This window comes from Papio anubis, chromosome 7 (assembly GCF_008728515.1).
Source record: "Papio anubis isolate 15944 chromosome 7, Panubis1.0, whole genome shotgun sequence".
NCBI lineage: Eukaryota > Metazoa > Chordata > Mammalia > Primates > Cercopithecidae > Papio > Papio anubis.
This window is the reverse complement of record NC_044982.1, coordinates 61,425,615-61,442,585: the sequence shown is the minus strand read 5'-3', so window position 1 is coordinate 61,442,585 and position 16,971 is coordinate 61,425,615. Positions and strand designations below refer to the sequence as shown.

Sequence of the window (16,971 nt, the reverse complement as noted above, 5' to 3'; positions counted from 1 at the left end):
ACCTCATATAGACATCAGTTTACTCATATCCCTCAGTTTATCCTCACACATTGCCTGATTCTCATCATTTACCATGTATGGACTTTTTAAAAGTTTGGACACATTACTGTAGCAGACATCTCCCTAGCACTATTTTTTCTTCTTCTGTTAATAGGTCTTCATCGTCCTTTGGGAAACCACCTCCCCCCTTTATCAATCAAGGTCTTGTCTTTTGTCTTGTCTTTTCTATTTTTTTCTTTGAGACAGTCTCACTCTGTTGCCCAGGCTGGAGTGCAGTGGCATGATTAAACCTTACGGCAGCTTTAACCTCCTGGGCTCAAGCCATCCACCTACCTTAGCCCTGAAGATGCTGGGACCACGGGCACGTGCCATCACATCCGGCTAATACTTTTGATTTTTATTAAAAATGAGGTCTTGCTACGTAGGCTGGTCTAGAAGTCCTGGGCTCAGGCAATCCTCTCACCTTGGCCTCCCAAAGTGCTGTGATTACAGGCATGAGCCACCATGCCCAGCTGTATTTTCTTTTCTTGAATTTTCTTTAAATTAATTCTATTATACCTCACATCCTTCCAATACATTTTAATTTTCTTTAATTCTATTATATCACTCCTCCTTCCAATAAATGTCCTAATTAAGTTAACAATATTGGTCTCTAGTCTTTGCAACCAAAGAACACTTACCGATACATATCTCCAGTGCTAGCATACTGTGTGACATATGGTTGACGATTGATAATAAATAGTTTATAAATTGGTATTTGGCAACTAATTTTTTTTTTTTTTTTTTTTTTTTTTCAGACGGAGACTTGCTCTGTTGCCCAGGCTGGAGTGCAGTGGCACAATCTCGGCTCACTGCAAGCTCCGCCTCCCGGGTTCACACCATTCTCCTGCCTTACCCTCCCTAGTAGCTGGGACTACAGACACCTGCCACCATGCCCAGCTAATTTTTTTGTATTTTTAGTAGAGACGGGATTTCACCGTGTTAGCCAGGATGGTCTCGATCTCCTGACCTTGTGATCTGCCTGCCTCAGTCTCCGAAAGTGCTGGGATTACAGGCATGAGCCACTGCACCCGGGTGGGCAACTAATTTTTGACAAAAGCACAAAAAAAAATCCAGTGGAAAAAGTACAGGCTTTTAAAAAAAAATTGCTGCGATGATTGGGTATCCATACGTCAAATATGAACTTGGATACATGCCTCAAACCATGTAAGAAAGTTAACTAAAATGCATCATAGATCTAAATGTACAGCCTGAACATGTAAAACTTTTATAAGAAAACATAGGAAAATTTCTTTGTGAGCCTGGGTAGGGAAAAATTTCTTAGAAACAACACTAAAAGTGCAATCCATAAAATAATAAATAAATTAAACTTTATTAAAAGTTAAAACTTCTCTTCAAAATACACTGTTAAGAGAATGAGGGCCAGGTGTCGTGGCTCACGCCTGTAATCCCAGCACTTTGGGAGGCCAAGGTGGGCAGATCACCAGAGGCCAGGAGTTCGAGACCAGCCTGGCCAACATGGTGAAACTCTGCCTCTACAAAAAATACAAAAATCAGCCAGGCATGGTGGTGCATGTCTGTAATCCCAGCTACCTGGAAGGCTGAGATACCAGAATCTCTTGATCCAGGGAGGCGGAGGTTGCAGTGAGCCGAGATCATATCACTGCACTCCAGCCTAGGTAATAGATCAGGATTCTGAAAAAAAAAAAAAAAAAAAAAAAAGGCGGAGTTGGAGGGCGGTAGGTAAGCAGAAACTTTAAGGGTGATGGACATACTCATTTGATCACAGTGATGGTTTCAAGGGGGTATACATATGTCAAAACTGATAAAATTATACACTTTAAGTATGCTCTATATATTCTATGCCAATTATACTTCAGTAAAGATATCTAAAAAAACCCTACAACTTAGATGTCAGATTTTGAAGACAGTGGAAATGATGCAGAATGGAAATTTCAGTTAAAGACCTCAGTGATGTTTGTGAATTATCCAAGTATTCAAGGAATCCATGTTTCCCTCAGCTAGCTGAGACTCGGCAGAGTTTAATGAGCAATCTCAATACTATTTTCCAGAAATGGTGTCATCCACCATATTATGGCTGTTTTCAGGAAGAGAATGACCTAATCAGTATAAAATGAACTCCATGTCTTGTGAGGGATTTATAATTAAACACATAATCCACATTTACAAACATTTTTAAAGGGCTTTTCTACCTGTTGGATAGGATTAATATTGAGAGGGAATTTTTGCAAGTTTTCCAACACACTAGTTTGTTTAATCTCTAAGAGCCTCAGTTTTCTCATCTATAAAATACCGTAAGAAATAAGAAAAAACAGGAAACCAAAAAGAGCAGGCTTTGCCAGAACTATTAATTATTCTTTTTTGGGCACAGCTAAAACTCAAGAAATGGATGTCTCTCTTCCATTTCTAGACTTTTTTAGACAGATCCATGAGGAAGTTTCCCTCCATAGCTTTGGCCGACCATCACACTGGTCAAGAAGGCATCCAGCTTCTTCCAGGCTCAGCCTGTGACTGAGAACCACAGTGATTCACTAGGACGGCCCTGAGCTCTCTCATCAGCCCTCATGAGTTCTGAAGGTTAGAGCTAACTTTCCAGACCCTCATTATTTGTTGAAAGGCTAGATAGGGAAAAATCTCAACCAGATCTCCATGCCTACTTACAAGCAGAGGTAGTTTTTGCAGGGTGGCATGTATTCTCCAGATGCAGAGCCATATAGGGCCTTGCCTCTTTATGGGAGATACAAAAACTAGGCCCTAATGAACAGAAATAGTGGTTGAGCCCACAAACTAGCATTAAGTTGTACTAACTTTAATTTCCAGCTCTGTCACTTGCTGTGTGGGACCTTATTATCTCCCAACCCCAATTTTTTCAACTTTACAATGGAATTAAAGCAATCTAATTTTTCAAAATGGGGTTAACTTTCACTGTAAATTACAGCATATTGGCCAATAATTAACTTGAACACTAAAGCTGGCATTTAACAGATTAATTAAACTGTTTGCTAAGTAAATACTTAAATCAAAAGCTTAAAAACCTGTAATTTACTGAGAAAACAAAGCTTTCTTTCTCGGTTAAGAATCTGAGAAAACAAGACCCAGAAGCAAACTAAAATCAAGTCCTAAAATGGTACAAACCTCAAAAAGCCAATCAGGTTTGCCAATAAAGCTCCGCCTCCGTGCAAACCCTGCCCACTTCCGGCTTCCCCACCCACCTTCTAACACTGGAACCCCGCCCCTCTCTGCGAGGTCCCGCCCCCCACACCTGATCCTGGATCCCATTGGGCGAATCTGGATGCTGTATACACACCCGACACACGCACGTTAGGCTGCGGCGTCTTCGCGCTTGCGCAGCTGCGCTGTCAGGCGGCTGGAAACGGGGGGGTTGGGGGGAGGGGGCGGAGGTCGTGCCGAATCTTCCTCCGTAATAAGAAGCGACGTGTCCCGCTGTCCTGGCTCCGTGGGTCCAGGGGGATTGGGCCTGGGCGCTGGAGCTGCTGTGGCTCCCGCCGCAGCGGGTGCCATGGAGGCCGTGCCAGAGCCCAGAACTCACGCCGGGGGAGGCCGAGACAGCCGGCGGTACTCATAGATGAGGCGGCGGCGGCGGCGGCGGCAGCAGCCCGGGCTCTCCATGAGCAGGCGGCGGCGGCGGCGGGTGCGGCGGCACCGGCGGTTTTCGGTCCCCGGGGAGGTACGAGGAGTTGGCTTCCTGGTGGACGGAGACTGGCCGGTGTGAGAACGCCTTCCGCGGCTCGGCCCTCCAGCCCGTTTGCCCGCAGTCCTGAGCACTCGGCGGGGCACTGCCCGGACAGAGGCGGGGGCGCCCAGCCGACTCGCGGGCCCCTAACTCGGAGACCCGCCCGCCTCGGTGCCAGGCCTCCCGGGCGCGGCTGCCCAGGGCCAGGGTGGGCGTGGCCGGAGCGTGGGGGCTCCCCGGGGGCGCACGCCTCGCGTCTGTCTTGCTCCTGTCCGGAAGCCCTGCGCTGCCGGGAGTGGTAGCGCGTGGTTGTATTTTTGAGGCGTATTTCGGGCTCTGATTTGAGAGGGGACCTTTAGAACCCCTGAGTCCTTAGGGAGTCTGGCATTCAATGCCTTGGGCAGGTGGTGGGGTCCTCACAGCTACCTTGGGGTACCGATTGCCTCCCTTGGAAGTCACCACGAAAGAAAGATGTTTTGCCAAAGAAATAGAGGTCGGGAGAGTTTTCCAGGTTTATTCAAATTGGAGGGCCCGTTGAGCCTGGAGAATAAAGCCAGTGGAATACATCCTCCAGTCCTTCCAATTACAGTTCCTAGCTAAACAGCTAAGACAATTTTAAGTAAAGCTCTTTACAGCTATCTTTCCATCATTTCTCCCCACCCCCCATTTTTATTGCTATTTACTTTGGAATAAATTACCAAGTTCATGATGAAACTAGTATCCTCTAGTTCTTCCAAACCTTCCCTCCTCCCGTTTTTCCCAGAGAAACACTGGAGTTTCATGCCATATATATCATTATAGTTTAATTCTCTTAGAGTGTAACTATTGCTTTACAGAGCTAGTTACACTTCATTTGGTCATGTCTAAAGATAATTTGAAGAAAATATCCTAGAGATTTATGCTTCCTTTCCAATGCACTATTTTAGGAATCTGAACTCAGGCTCTTTAAGCAATCTTAAACCTTGCTACAGAGTTCTTTGAAATTCAACGGAAATAAATCAAACCATAAAGTTGTTTTCGTTTATTAAAGTATTTGAATGCCTAATTGTTTTTTTAAAATATTTGTAAGCAAAACGTGTCAGTTTCTATTAAGAAGAAACTGAGTTTGTGTTTTCCTGGGCTACAGATTTGCCACACCCTCTTCTTCCTCAGTGGATGACTAGAATCAATGTGTTGGCCAACTAGATACAAACTTACACTCTTCATACTAAATATAGTTACTGGATATTTTAGAGTCCACAATGTCTTGCTTCAAACTGAAAGCACTGTGTTCATGTGTGTTTAATATATTGCAGAAGTGAATTTTTACTCGTGTTGCAGAATGTTTTGAACTTAAGTTTCTTACACAAATAAAACACGTAGGACTGCAGCTTTATTAAGTGTTGAGTTCATGTTGTGTTGGGGAGGATGCAGCACTTGAAAAGATGGTCAAAATAAGACACTGATCTCAGTCACTCATTTCTCTGTTTCCGCTCCTCAGATGCCTCCCTTTTTTCATAACAATACTTCTCCACAAAAGTAACCTTGGAAAACATTATGATGTTGTTAGTTTATTTGCTTGTCCCAAGTAAAGTGAAGGAGTTTTTTCAATACAATGGCAAAAAGAACTCATTTCTTTCAAAAATATGTGCGCTATGTAACATACATATAACACAACATGTTTATGAAAATACTCACCGTGGCTTTAAAAACAAAGTGCCTAGTGGTCCTCAAGATTGGGGGAAAAGTGCCAGTTTGAAAAGGGAGGATGCTTTGGTTCATTCCCAAAACATGCATAGAGAATAATCAGGATATTTATCAAGTTCTGAATCAGATCTTCATAGCATAGCCTCTGTAGTTAAAAATTATAGTATATCTAAATTGCACAATTAATAGCACAATTCTGAGTTGCACATAAAAATCCCAAAGTAATTAGCAATATTAGCTATGCTACTATTCACTTAAGATTGATTTCATGATTACTTCTCATGCTGTCTTTCAAAGCTAAATGTCAGAATTAGTCTTAGTCTATATAGCAACAGGAGTTTTTTTTTTTAACATAGTTTTTCTATACAACAGATAAAATATGTAGTATAGTTAATACAAAGATTACGGAATAGCTATTATTCTGTACCCCCAATTAAGAGATCCCATTATATTAGTTTCTTAAATGGAACCACCCATATTAACAAGAAAATGAAGCAAGCACAGCCTATATTTTGGAAGGAGGAGGAGGTTTACATTAGGAATATGCCTAGCCAAACTTAATTTATGTTTTTAATAGCTTTATTTTCATTTAGGAATTTTTTTTTTTTTGAGATGGAGTTTCACTCTTGTTGCCCAGGCTGGAACGAGATGGCGTCATCTCAGCTGGTGCAGTCTCGGCTCACTGCAACCTCCGCCTCCCAGGTTCAAGCGATTCTCCTGCCTCAGCCTCCTGAGTAGCTGGGATACAAGCATGTGCCACCACGCCCAGCTAATTTTGTATTTTTAATAGAGATGGGGTTTCTCCATGTTGGTCAGGCTGGTCTTGAACTTGCGACCTCAGGTGATCTGCCCACCTTGGCCTCCCAAAGTTCTGGAATTACAGGTGTGAGCCACCACACCTGGCCTCAGGATTTTTTTTTATTACAGGGTTTCCCTCTGTCACAGATAAAATCTGCAATGTAATTGATATAAAGACTATCAAATGGCCATCTGTACCTCAAAAAAAGACTGAAACTTCTTAAATGCTCTTTCCAGAGAGCATGCATAGTGCCCGAAAAGTGGCTTATTTAAATTTTTTTGCTATGTTGGGAGGCCTAATAACACATTTGATTTGAGTCTTTAGATAGATTTATTTTCATTTAAACATATTATGCATTTAATATGCAAAGTTACAAGTTTATGTGTTCTGTTTTAAACTTTTAAAATGTAGGATGAAGACACTGTTTGAAGAGATCAAAGCATCAATTAAAAATAACTATAACCAAGATCGATCATTTTGGAGGCCTGTTCTTCCTTGGGGAGGTGTTTTTACTATCAAAGCTGGCCGCAAAGCAGTATCCTGTACACCGCTGTATGTTGAAATAAGACTGAAAAATACCTGCACCATAGATGGATTCTTGATGTTATTATATGTCATTCTTAATGAAAATGAAAATTTCCCTAGGGAACTCTCTCTTCATTTTGGTAGAGAGTTTGTAGACTGTTTTCTTTATTTAATGGACACCTACAGTTTTACAACTGTGAAGCTACTTTGGATTTGGGACAAGATGGAAAAACAGCAATACAAATCTGAAGTCCATAAAGCTTCATTAATCATTGATTTGTTTGGGAATGAGCATGATAATTTTACGAAAAATCTTGAAAATCTCATGTCTACCATTCAAGAGAGTTACTGTTCCAACTGGCGATGCCCAACTCGAGTGCAGGAGGATCAGCAGCGCACAATTAATATAAAGTAAGTTGGTCTAACATCTGTTTTGTCACTTATACTTTTTTTTTAATGAATGTTGCTTTAGATATGTAGTCGTGTACCCCATAATAACATTTGGTTCAACAGAGGACCACATATGCCATGCTGGTTTGTAGGATACTGTGTATTTAGTATACCTTTCTATGTTTAGGTACACAAAGACCATTTTGTTAAAATTGCCTACAGTATTAAGTACAGTAACACGCTGTATGGATTTGTAGCCTAGGAGCAATAGGCTTTACCATATACGCTACGTGTGTAAAAGGTTATAAATCTAGTTTTGTGTAAGCACATTCTAGGATGTTTACACACTATGAAATCATCTAAGGATACATTTCTCAGGGAATGTGTCCCCATTGGATGACAAATGACAGTATTGCTAAAGTACTCGTTAAAGTACAGAGCCTTTATAATTACTTATGCATGAAGCAATCACACAAATGCAAGATTCTTCTACAGGTCCCCTGAAAACAGTGTCACAGCCGGTTACATCCAAACATCTTATAATTACTTTACAAAACCAGCTGATAACCTTGTCAGTAGCAAAGTAATGAATTAGTATGAAAAATACATTACTCTTACTTGAATTTACTAATATGACTATAGATGATTCTTAGTGTCACAAATTTAACCTCTTTAAGAGCGCTTTATACTGTTTTGGAATGTTTCGCCCTTTCAATAGGTCTTTGTCAGGAGGGCTAGTTCCATATGAACAAGAAAATTAAAAATATTCTTTCATATCATGGCCAAGACATAATTATAGACAGAAAGCCAGAACTTGGCATCTCACACGTGGAGATGTGGATGTAAGCAGCTTTTATTTTGAACAGAAAAGGTGCAAGGAGCCAGATGAGTGTTTTTGGCTTTCAGAAAAAAGGCAGATCTCCCACCTGGTAAATGATAGGGACAGAGTCCAAATTGGCAAGCCCTAGTGGAGTGTTGGGAAACATGAAAGCCTCCGAGGGACATGAGCTGGAAAGGGGATAATTGCCAGTGGAAGAAAAACAGACCCAAACACATTGTTGGCAGAAAGGTATTTGGCCCTATGGTCCAGAAAAACAGCCTGATAGATTGTTCCCATTTGAAAATGTACCTCACATACCCTAATTTGTTAAACTTAAATTTATCTGAAATATATTTTTTCTATTTTCCTGCATTGCTAATTTGAAATATCTATCAGTGGAAATAATTTTCAAGACATAAAGACAACTCAGAAGTGTTGCAGTGATCATAGCTCACTGCAGCCTTGAACTCCCGGGCTCAAGTGATCCTCCTACCTCATGCCTCACCACCTCAGCCTCTCCAGTAGCTGGGACTACAGGTATTTGCCACCATGCCCAGCTAATGTTTTTTTGGGGTTTTTTTGTTTGTTTGTTTGTTTTGAGACAGGGTCTCACTCCATCTCCCAGGCTGAAGTATAATGGTGTGATCACAGCTTACTGCAGTGTTGACTTCCTGGGTTCAAGAGATTCTCCTGTCTCAGCACCCCCCAAGTAGCTGGGACCAGGGGCGTGCACCACCATGCTCGGCTAATTTTTGTATTTTTTTCTAGAGATGGGATCTTGCTATGTTGCCCAGGTTGGTCTCAAACTCCTGAGTCACCCACCTCAGCTTACCAAAGTGCTGGGATTACAGGCGTGAGCCACCACACCCAGCCTAATATCTTGTTTTTTTAAAACTAGTTTCTTTTCATCTGTAAATATTTTGAAACTATAATGACAAATTTATAATTCTATATTATATTGTGTACTATTTAATAAAATATTTTTCATCATACTCTATAACTTTTAAGGTTTTGCCTACTTTTTAAAAAATCCTATATTTAAAGCAACCTCTGAAATAATGTAGAAAAAAATTTTTTTTAACAGATCAGGTACCTGAGGCCAAGAATGATTATTACTTACATTTAATCAGGTAGCTAATCAGCTGCTCCCCTGATTCTGGGTCCTAGTTCCTTCCCACGAGACCCGATTGCCTCTTTTGAATCTTCTCACAAATGTTTCAGATTAACGTAGCAGCGACTGGATATATCAGGATTGTTTCTACAAATGTATGTTTCTTTGAAAATTTCATAATTAGTGTTTATTGAGTTCAACTGGTTACTATCTGCAAGAAATTCCAAATGTGTAATAGAGGTTATACTTGGTATAATTGGTTTTGCTAATAAAGTACTGAGCTGTAAAATTTGTTATAATAATATATTAAGATATAAAATGTTGAAGCAGTTCTTACATGCATTTGAAAATTATTGTAGTCCTCCCCAAGAAATTCCACATGGAAACTTGATAAGGCTGGCTGTGGATGAGTTATTCTGTTCCAAGATTGGACTCTGTGAAGAGCACGGGTGAGTATACGATAGACATTTAAAATGACAATATGTGTTTATAAGGAAACGTAGGAAGATGTGCTCCTTGAAGTACTTTATGAATCTTATTAACCTAGTTTACTATGACATTTTACAGTGTTTTTGTTACGGAGTATATCACTACATAGAATATGGTACTACAGCTGATTGATGAATACAAAGCAAATACCTTTTCTTTTTTCCCCCCCCCACTGCTGAGTAGGTACAGTAAAACTTTGGTTAACCGGAACCCAGCTAATCGGGACCCTCAAATATCTGGATTTTTTTCTACACTCCCCATTTAGGAGAAAGAGGTAAATGACAACTAAAAAACTTAACCTAGTAAAAGTTGAGAGAAGCAGAACATATTCATCCCAATCTCTTAAAATTTTCTGTGACTACATTATTGTATAATGAGAATTAATATTTAGAACGATGATCTTATAGCTGATTAATTACAAAAGGAAAGATAAAAATACATTCTGTTAATTTACCTATTAAGTCCAGAAAGTGAACGAATATATTGTAGCAACAAATACTGAAACAGATGGTTTTCTGGTTAATTTGGTTTAGTTAATAATGTTTGTTAATCAGAATACTGTACCCTGAGCATTCCGGTTAATCAAGATTTTACTGTATAATTCAACTTCTTATATTCTGATCCATATACTTAATACCTCATAATATGAGGGAACAGAATTTGTTCATGCTTATAAAAGAGTCTAATGGCAAAAGGAAGCAATTAGAGTCATATTATTTCCCCTCTCCGTGATTATTTGAAGCCAGCATATAGAGTGAAATATAAAAATGTTCATATCAGTTCTGCAGAGTTATGCTTTCATTGGCTTATATAGAAATAGCTAGCATTTCCTGGAGTTTTAAACATATCATTTCTAGTGTAAGGAACACAGCTTATAAACTTCTGGAACTATTAGGTGATACAAGGTAGTAATTACCCTATACCTATAGATATTAACCATTACCTATACCTATAATAGATAATTATAAGAAAATTAAAGTCATAAAGACAACTCTGAAGTGTTGAGAGGCAACTTTGTCCCAAGTGTAGTAATGTTCATGCCTGTTTTCTATTTTAGGTGTGGTGGCTTAAGAGAATTTTCCCAACGAGTTTTCTGCCATGGGGCACCCCCTTTTGTTGTCTTAAATATGCAGCATTGGAAATCTGAAGATCTGGCATATGTACCCTATTACTTGGATTTGTCTGATCACAAGTAGGTGTTTTTTGTTGTTGTTTCTTTATAAAACTAATAAAAAAAGTTATCCTGTTATATCATGATTTTGACTAGCCCGTAAGAGATATTGTTGAAAACGATCATATCTGCCTCTAAATTTATGTATTCTGAATAGAATCAGAATTTATTAGAGGGAGTCAGTTACTAGCAGTGCATATAGTGGGTAGGTATGTGGACTGTAGAATAGACAGAATTGAATTCAAATCCTAGCTCCATCTTTTATAAGTTAACTTTGGGTCAACAACTTAACCAGTTTACATATCAGTTTTCTTATCTATAAAACAGAGATGATGGTATCAACCTAATGCATTTATTGTAAAGATTTAATAAGCACATACTAAGTGTTTAAGATAGTGCCTGACACATAATACTGGATAGTAAGAGATGGTATCAACCTAATGCATTTATTGTAAAGATTTAATAAGCACATACTAAGTGTTTAAGATAGTGCCTGACACATAATACTGGATAGTAAGAGTAATAGCACAATATTTTATTCCTGACACATACTGGCTAATATTTGTATTTCAAGTCAAAGAAGTGTGTAGTAGCCAGGCGTGGTGGCTCAAGCCTGTAATCCCAGCACTTTGGGAAGCCGAGGTGGGCGGATCACAAGGTCAGGAGATCAAGACCAGCCTGGCTAACATGATGAAACCTCGTCTCTACTAAAAATACAAAAAATTAGCCAGGCGTGGTGGCGGGCACCTGTAGTCCCAGCTACTCAGGAGGCTGAGGCAGGAGAATGGCGTGAACCTGGGAGGCAGAGCTTGCAGTGAGCAGAGATCACCACTGCACTCCAGCCTGGGCGACAGAGCGAGACTCCATCTCAAAAAAAAAAATAAAGAAGTGTGTAATAGTATAGTATGCAGGTGGTCATCATTTAAACATAAAATATTACTTATCACTATAAATAAAAATATCTGCATACAAATCAGGACATAAAGGGTTCTTTTAACATTTTCCCTGTAAAAGTTTTCTTATGTATGTGTTTACTCTTTTTTAAAAGAACCATGCAGGTTATAAGTTCATCTGTTAAAATATGTTTTTAAGAAATTCTTAATTTCCACATTTCCAATTATATTACATGATCTATAGAGATGGATATCTTTTTCAGGGAACAGAATACAAACAATGTCGATGTTTTTGTACCTTAGTTATGAATTTAAGGAATGTTTATCTTAAAAACAAAGTATTATAATTTTCTCCCATACTATGGTATTTAATTTGCAGGTATTTGTTGGAAGGTGCCACATTATTTAACAAAGAGGAACATCATTATTCTGCAGCTTTCCAGATTGGTGGACATTGGATGCACTATGATGGGCTCAGAAATGTGAATTTAATTTTGTTAAATAAACCCCCAGAGTTTCTCCTCTTGTCATCATTGGTTTATATTCGAGCAACAGAGAAATAAATACAGACTGATGCTAAAAGTTGTTTTCCCTCCTGCCCATGCTCCCCCAGATGAAGGGCTTTTATTTTGTGTATACTTGGTATCCAAGAAAATAGTTCAACTATACTAGTTTCAGCAGTGTATTTTCAGTGTTTAACCCCAGGTAAATGTTTTATATAGAGGATCTATGCAAAAACTGTTTGTAATTTTTTTTTTATATTTCCTGAGTTATTTTTATATGAGCATATTTTATGTTGAAATAAAAAGTATCTTGTGGCCTTTGTATTTTTTATTTATATGTACCTCAAAGATTTTTACAATTCTGTCCTTGAATTCAAGAAATACTTTGTCATCTGAATTCTAAATTTTTCTTTTTGGATATTCAAGTAAAACCTAGGTAAGAGTATTTTAGTTTATGTAATTTAACAGTTCAAAATATATCTGACTGTATTTCTTTGCCCTACCTCACTATAATCCGAAGTGCACTATTTGATCTAGTATGGATTTGAATGTATAATTTATTGATGGCTTAGTTTATTTGTTTGATTTGCCCAGTATCCCTGCAGCAGTTTTTAAAAAGTATGAGAAATTTTTCAGAGCTTAAACTATTTCTTTATAATGGCAAATTACTTTTAACTATTTCCTAAAGTTTTATAAACCTGCCAGTGGATTTTAAGTGATAGCTAAGCTTCCAAGCTTAATTCAGGTTGTTACAAATAAATTATATAACTATCCTAAGTGTTTATCTTATAATTAAATGTAATTTGAAATGCTCTAATATATTTGCAGATAAAACAACTATAAACAATATTAGGCAACTGGATGTTTACTAGTGTCGGACTAGCAATAGAAATGCACTTTAAATATATATTTAACGGGAAATGTGTGCCTGGAAATATTTCTTTTCCTAGTGAAGTTTTATATTGACACAGAGAAAAGAATACTTAAATTTTTGGAGGGATGTCTACTGGCTCCCTTATAAGTAGTGATTGATAGCATGCGGCTTTGACTTGCAATACAAATCATTAGGATTTTATAGGTATCAGAACATTACGTTTCTTTATAAAGACCGTAAGGTCACTCTTCTTTTTGCAACTTAAGGGAAAAAATAAAGATTCTCAAGGGAAAATACTTTTTGAAATTTATCACCATTTTAGTGTTTACATTTCAATAAATAGTTCACTTCAGGTTTGGGATTGAGATTAGTTGCAATATATTTAGAAACTTCTACATGACAGCACAGATCACTGCCATCTGCTGAATTGCTAAAGTGCTTGGTGCCATGTTGAGAAAACTTACCCGAGAATGGATAAATATGGGTGAAACATTACCGAGAATGCCTCACGTTAGCAAACACTATGAAAAGTCTTGTTTATATATTAAACTTATTTTACAAAAAAAAATTCACCCCAGGATTTATTTAGATGGTTTCCCAGGTGTATCTGAATAGGATTTAATTTAGAGTAAACTTTTCTGGGGACACCTGATTGCATGAATTGAAGTATACAATAACACGAATATTAGAGTAAACATAAATGGTGTCATTAACAAAATTATTCCTAATGCACATTTATTCTTTTAGGAAATGCACTTCTTTTGGAATACTAGTGTATCATGAAACAATGACTTACCTACCTCACAGGGTTGTTGTGAGGATTAAGATGTTTGTTAAAATCTTGACTACCTTGAACATGCTAATAAAAAAATTTTTTTCTACCTCTTTTATTTGCAGGCAAGGCTCCCAGATTTTCTCTTACTAATGAACTTTGCAGATTTTAAAAAGTTACTTAGGCTGTAACTCATATCACTGATATATTTAGTGTGTAATGGAAATTGAGTATTCCTTCTTGACCCCAGGTTGAGGCTTAAGGAGAACAGATAGTTTATTTTTATGGTAGCAGTTAGTTGATAGAAATAAGAAATTATCCCCTGCTGACCAAACAGTGAATAGAAAAAGGATTAAAAAAAAAAAAAAAAATTAACTAGATTATCTACGGAATGTGAAGGTGAGCGTATGGAAAATTCTTTGTAATTCTATAAACACCCTTAGAGAAATCAGAATAATCTATTGGTGAGGAGCTAAAGATATGAGGTAATAATCAGAATATATATATACACACATATGTATATATATACACATATATGTGTATATATATATATATACACGTGTGTGTGTGTGTGTGTGTGTATATATATATATATATTTTTTTTTTTTGAGATGGGAGTCTCGCTGTCACGCAAGCTGGAGTGCAGTGGTTACATCTTGGCTCACTGCAGCCTCCGCCTCCCTGGTTCAAGCAATTCTCCCACCTCAGCCTCCCTAGTAACTGGGATTACAGGTGCACAGCCACCACACCTGGCTAATTTTTGTATTTTGAGTAGAGACGGGGTTCCACTATGTTGGTCACGCTGGTCTCAAACTCCTGACCTCAGGTAATCCACCCTCCTCAGCCTCCCAAAGTGCTGGTATTACAGGCGTGAGCCTCCGCGCCCAGTACCAGAATATATTTTTAATCAATATACCACAAACCACTACTATACCTACAGGGTCAGCAAAAATAATTTTAAAACCTTTTCTACAATCTGGCATAAAGAACAAATAAGCAAATTTAAGAAGGAGTCTTCAACTAGCTTCAGCAAAAGAAACCATTTCTTCTTTAACTTCTGCAAATAATCTTATTCCTTCAAAGTAGTTTATAATAATTTATAAATTATTAGAGTTTGTTTAAACTGTCACTAGATCTAATCCAATGAAAGAGGAAGAGAAAGGATAACTGACTACCACAGGCATTCTTACTAGAGTGAGTCCCATGTTCTATTTCTTTCCTAAAGTATGAGCAAACTATATAATCAGATGACTACTATGACACATAAAAAGCTATACATGGCAGGGCATGTGGCTCATGCCTGTAATCTCAGCACTTTGGGAGGCTGAGGTGAGGGGATCACTTGACTCAGGAGTTCCCTGGGCAACATAGGGAGACCCCATCTCTACTAAAAATACAAAAATCAATCGGGTGTGATGGTGTTCACTTGTCGCCTGTAGTGCCAGTTATGCAGGAGGCTGAGGTGGGAGGATGACTTGAGCCTGAGTCGGAGGTTGCAGTGAGCAGAGATCACTGGAGCAGCCCGAGCAACAGAGCAAGACCTGTCTCAAAAATAAATGAATAAAAAATAAAATTAAAATTAAAAAAAAAGAAAAGCTGTACATGTTGAGCATATGAAAAATTTAGTTTTGTTTATGTGTTTGTTTTTTAGATGGAGTTTCGCTCTTGTTGCCCAGGCTGGGGTGCAATGGCACGGTCTTGGCTCACCGCAACCTCTGACTCCCAGGTTCAAGTGATGCTCCTGCCTCAGTCTCCCAAGTAGCTGGGATTACAGGCATGTACCACCATGCCTGGCTAATTTTGTATTTTTAGTAGAGACGGTGTTTCTCCATGTTGGTCATGCTGGTCTCAAACTCCCGATTTCAGGTGATGTGCCTGCCTTGGCCTCCCAAAGTGCTGGGATTACAGGCGTGAGCCACCACGCCCAGCCCAAAATTGAGTTTTATAATGATTCAGTGACGTTTAATTATTAGAAAACAACTGTAATGTACTATAAGGCAGAAAGGGTAAGAAGTTCATGTAAAATGATTGTAATTAATATTACTAAACTACAGCCAAACCAAACATTTAAAATTTTTAAATTTTCTCCTTTTCCTTTGTTGATGCCCTAGCATTTAAAATCAGCATCAAATTATTCTGCCCTAAAACTGCATAGCTTTAAAAGTTCATCTTATTGAGACATTTCTATAAAGGTCTTAAATTCCATATCTTACTATCAGGGGTTCCTACATCCCACCGTACTGGCCCAAGCTCCACTGTCTGGTCAGCTGGACAGCCTCCTTGCTATGGTTTGAATGATGGTGTCCCTTTCAAATTTTACATTTATCTTAATCCCTATGGTGGTTGTACTGAGAACTGGGGCCTTTGGGGAGGTGATTAAGTCATGAGGGCTTTGCCCTCATGAGTGAGATGAGTTGCCCTTATAAACGGACTTTTTTTTTTTTTTTTTTTTTTGTTTTGAGACCGGTTTGCTCATACTTTTTTTTTGAGACAGGTTTTCTTTTTTCTTTTCTTTTTTTTTTTTTTTTTTTGAGACTGTGTCACCCAGGCTAGAGTGCCATGGCACAATCATGGCTTACTGCAGCCTCAACCTGCTGGGGTCAAGTGACCCTCCCATCTCAACCTCCCAAGTTGCTGGGACTACAGGCATGCACCACCACGTCCGCTTAATTTTTAAAAATTTTTTTAAAATTTTTTGTGGAGACAGGGTCTCTCTCTGTTTCCCAGGCTGGACTCAAACTCCTGGGCTGAAGTAATTCTCCTGCCTCAGCCTCCCAAAGTGCTGGAATTATAGGCATGAGCCACTGTGCCCAGCCAGTAATGGGCTTCAGAGAGTGAGTTTGGCCCCTCTGCCCTTCTGCCTCCTGCTATGTGATGATGTATCAAGAAAAGCCACATCAGATGCTGGCATCTCCATCTTGATTTTCCCAGCTTCCAGAGCTGTAAGAAATAAATTTCTGTTATTTATAAATTACCAAATCTCAGGTGTTTTGTTATAGCAGCACAAATGGACTAAGACACTCCTTTAACCTCAAATTTAATTTGATCCTGGGGAGAAAACAGCCTTTTACTCTATCTCTTGTAGCTGAAGGGGAAGAAGTTAGTAAGAAGCCATCTGTAGCTAGACAATTTCTTTATGTGCTGAAGATGTACATTAGATTTTTTATCCTCAAATGAGCAATCAGTTCCATAGTTTATCCACTGTTTTCTCAATAAGATCTTC

General features: G+C 38.6%; 1 protein-coding gene across 1 annotated transcript; it reads left to right on the top strand.

Moving 5' to 3' along the window:
- Positions 1-3,423: 3,423 nt before the first annotated feature.
- C7H14orf28 (chromosome 7 C14orf28 homolog) lies at positions 3,424-13,866 on the top strand. Its single transcript, XM_021941161.2, has 5 exons — positions 3,424-3,709; positions 6,612-7,136; positions 9,406-9,495; positions 10,593-10,727; positions 11,979-13,866. Exons 2-5 carry the CDS (start codon positions 6,613-6,615, stop codon positions 12,160-12,162), a joined length of 933 nt encoding a protein of 310 aa, XP_021796853.1. The 5' UTR covers positions 3,424-3,709; position 6,612; the 3' UTR covers positions 12,163-13,866.
- The last annotated feature ends 3,105 nt before the right edge of the window (positions 13,867-16,971 follow it).

Excerpts from the sequence above, each read along its gene's own strand:
- C7H14orf28 (XM_021941161.2), top strand. The coding sequence starts at position 6,613 with ATGAAGACACTGTTTGAAGAGATCAAAGCATCAATTAAAAATAACTAT. Across the intron at positions 7,137-9,405 it reads CAGCGCACAATTAATATAAA|TCCTCCCCAAGAAATTCCAC; the intron begins GTAAGTTGGTCT and ends AAATTATTGTAG. Across the intron at positions 10,728-11,978 it reads TTGGATTTGTCTGATCACAA|GTATTTGTTGGAAGGTGCCA; the intron begins GTAGGTGTTTTT and ends TTTAATTTGCAG.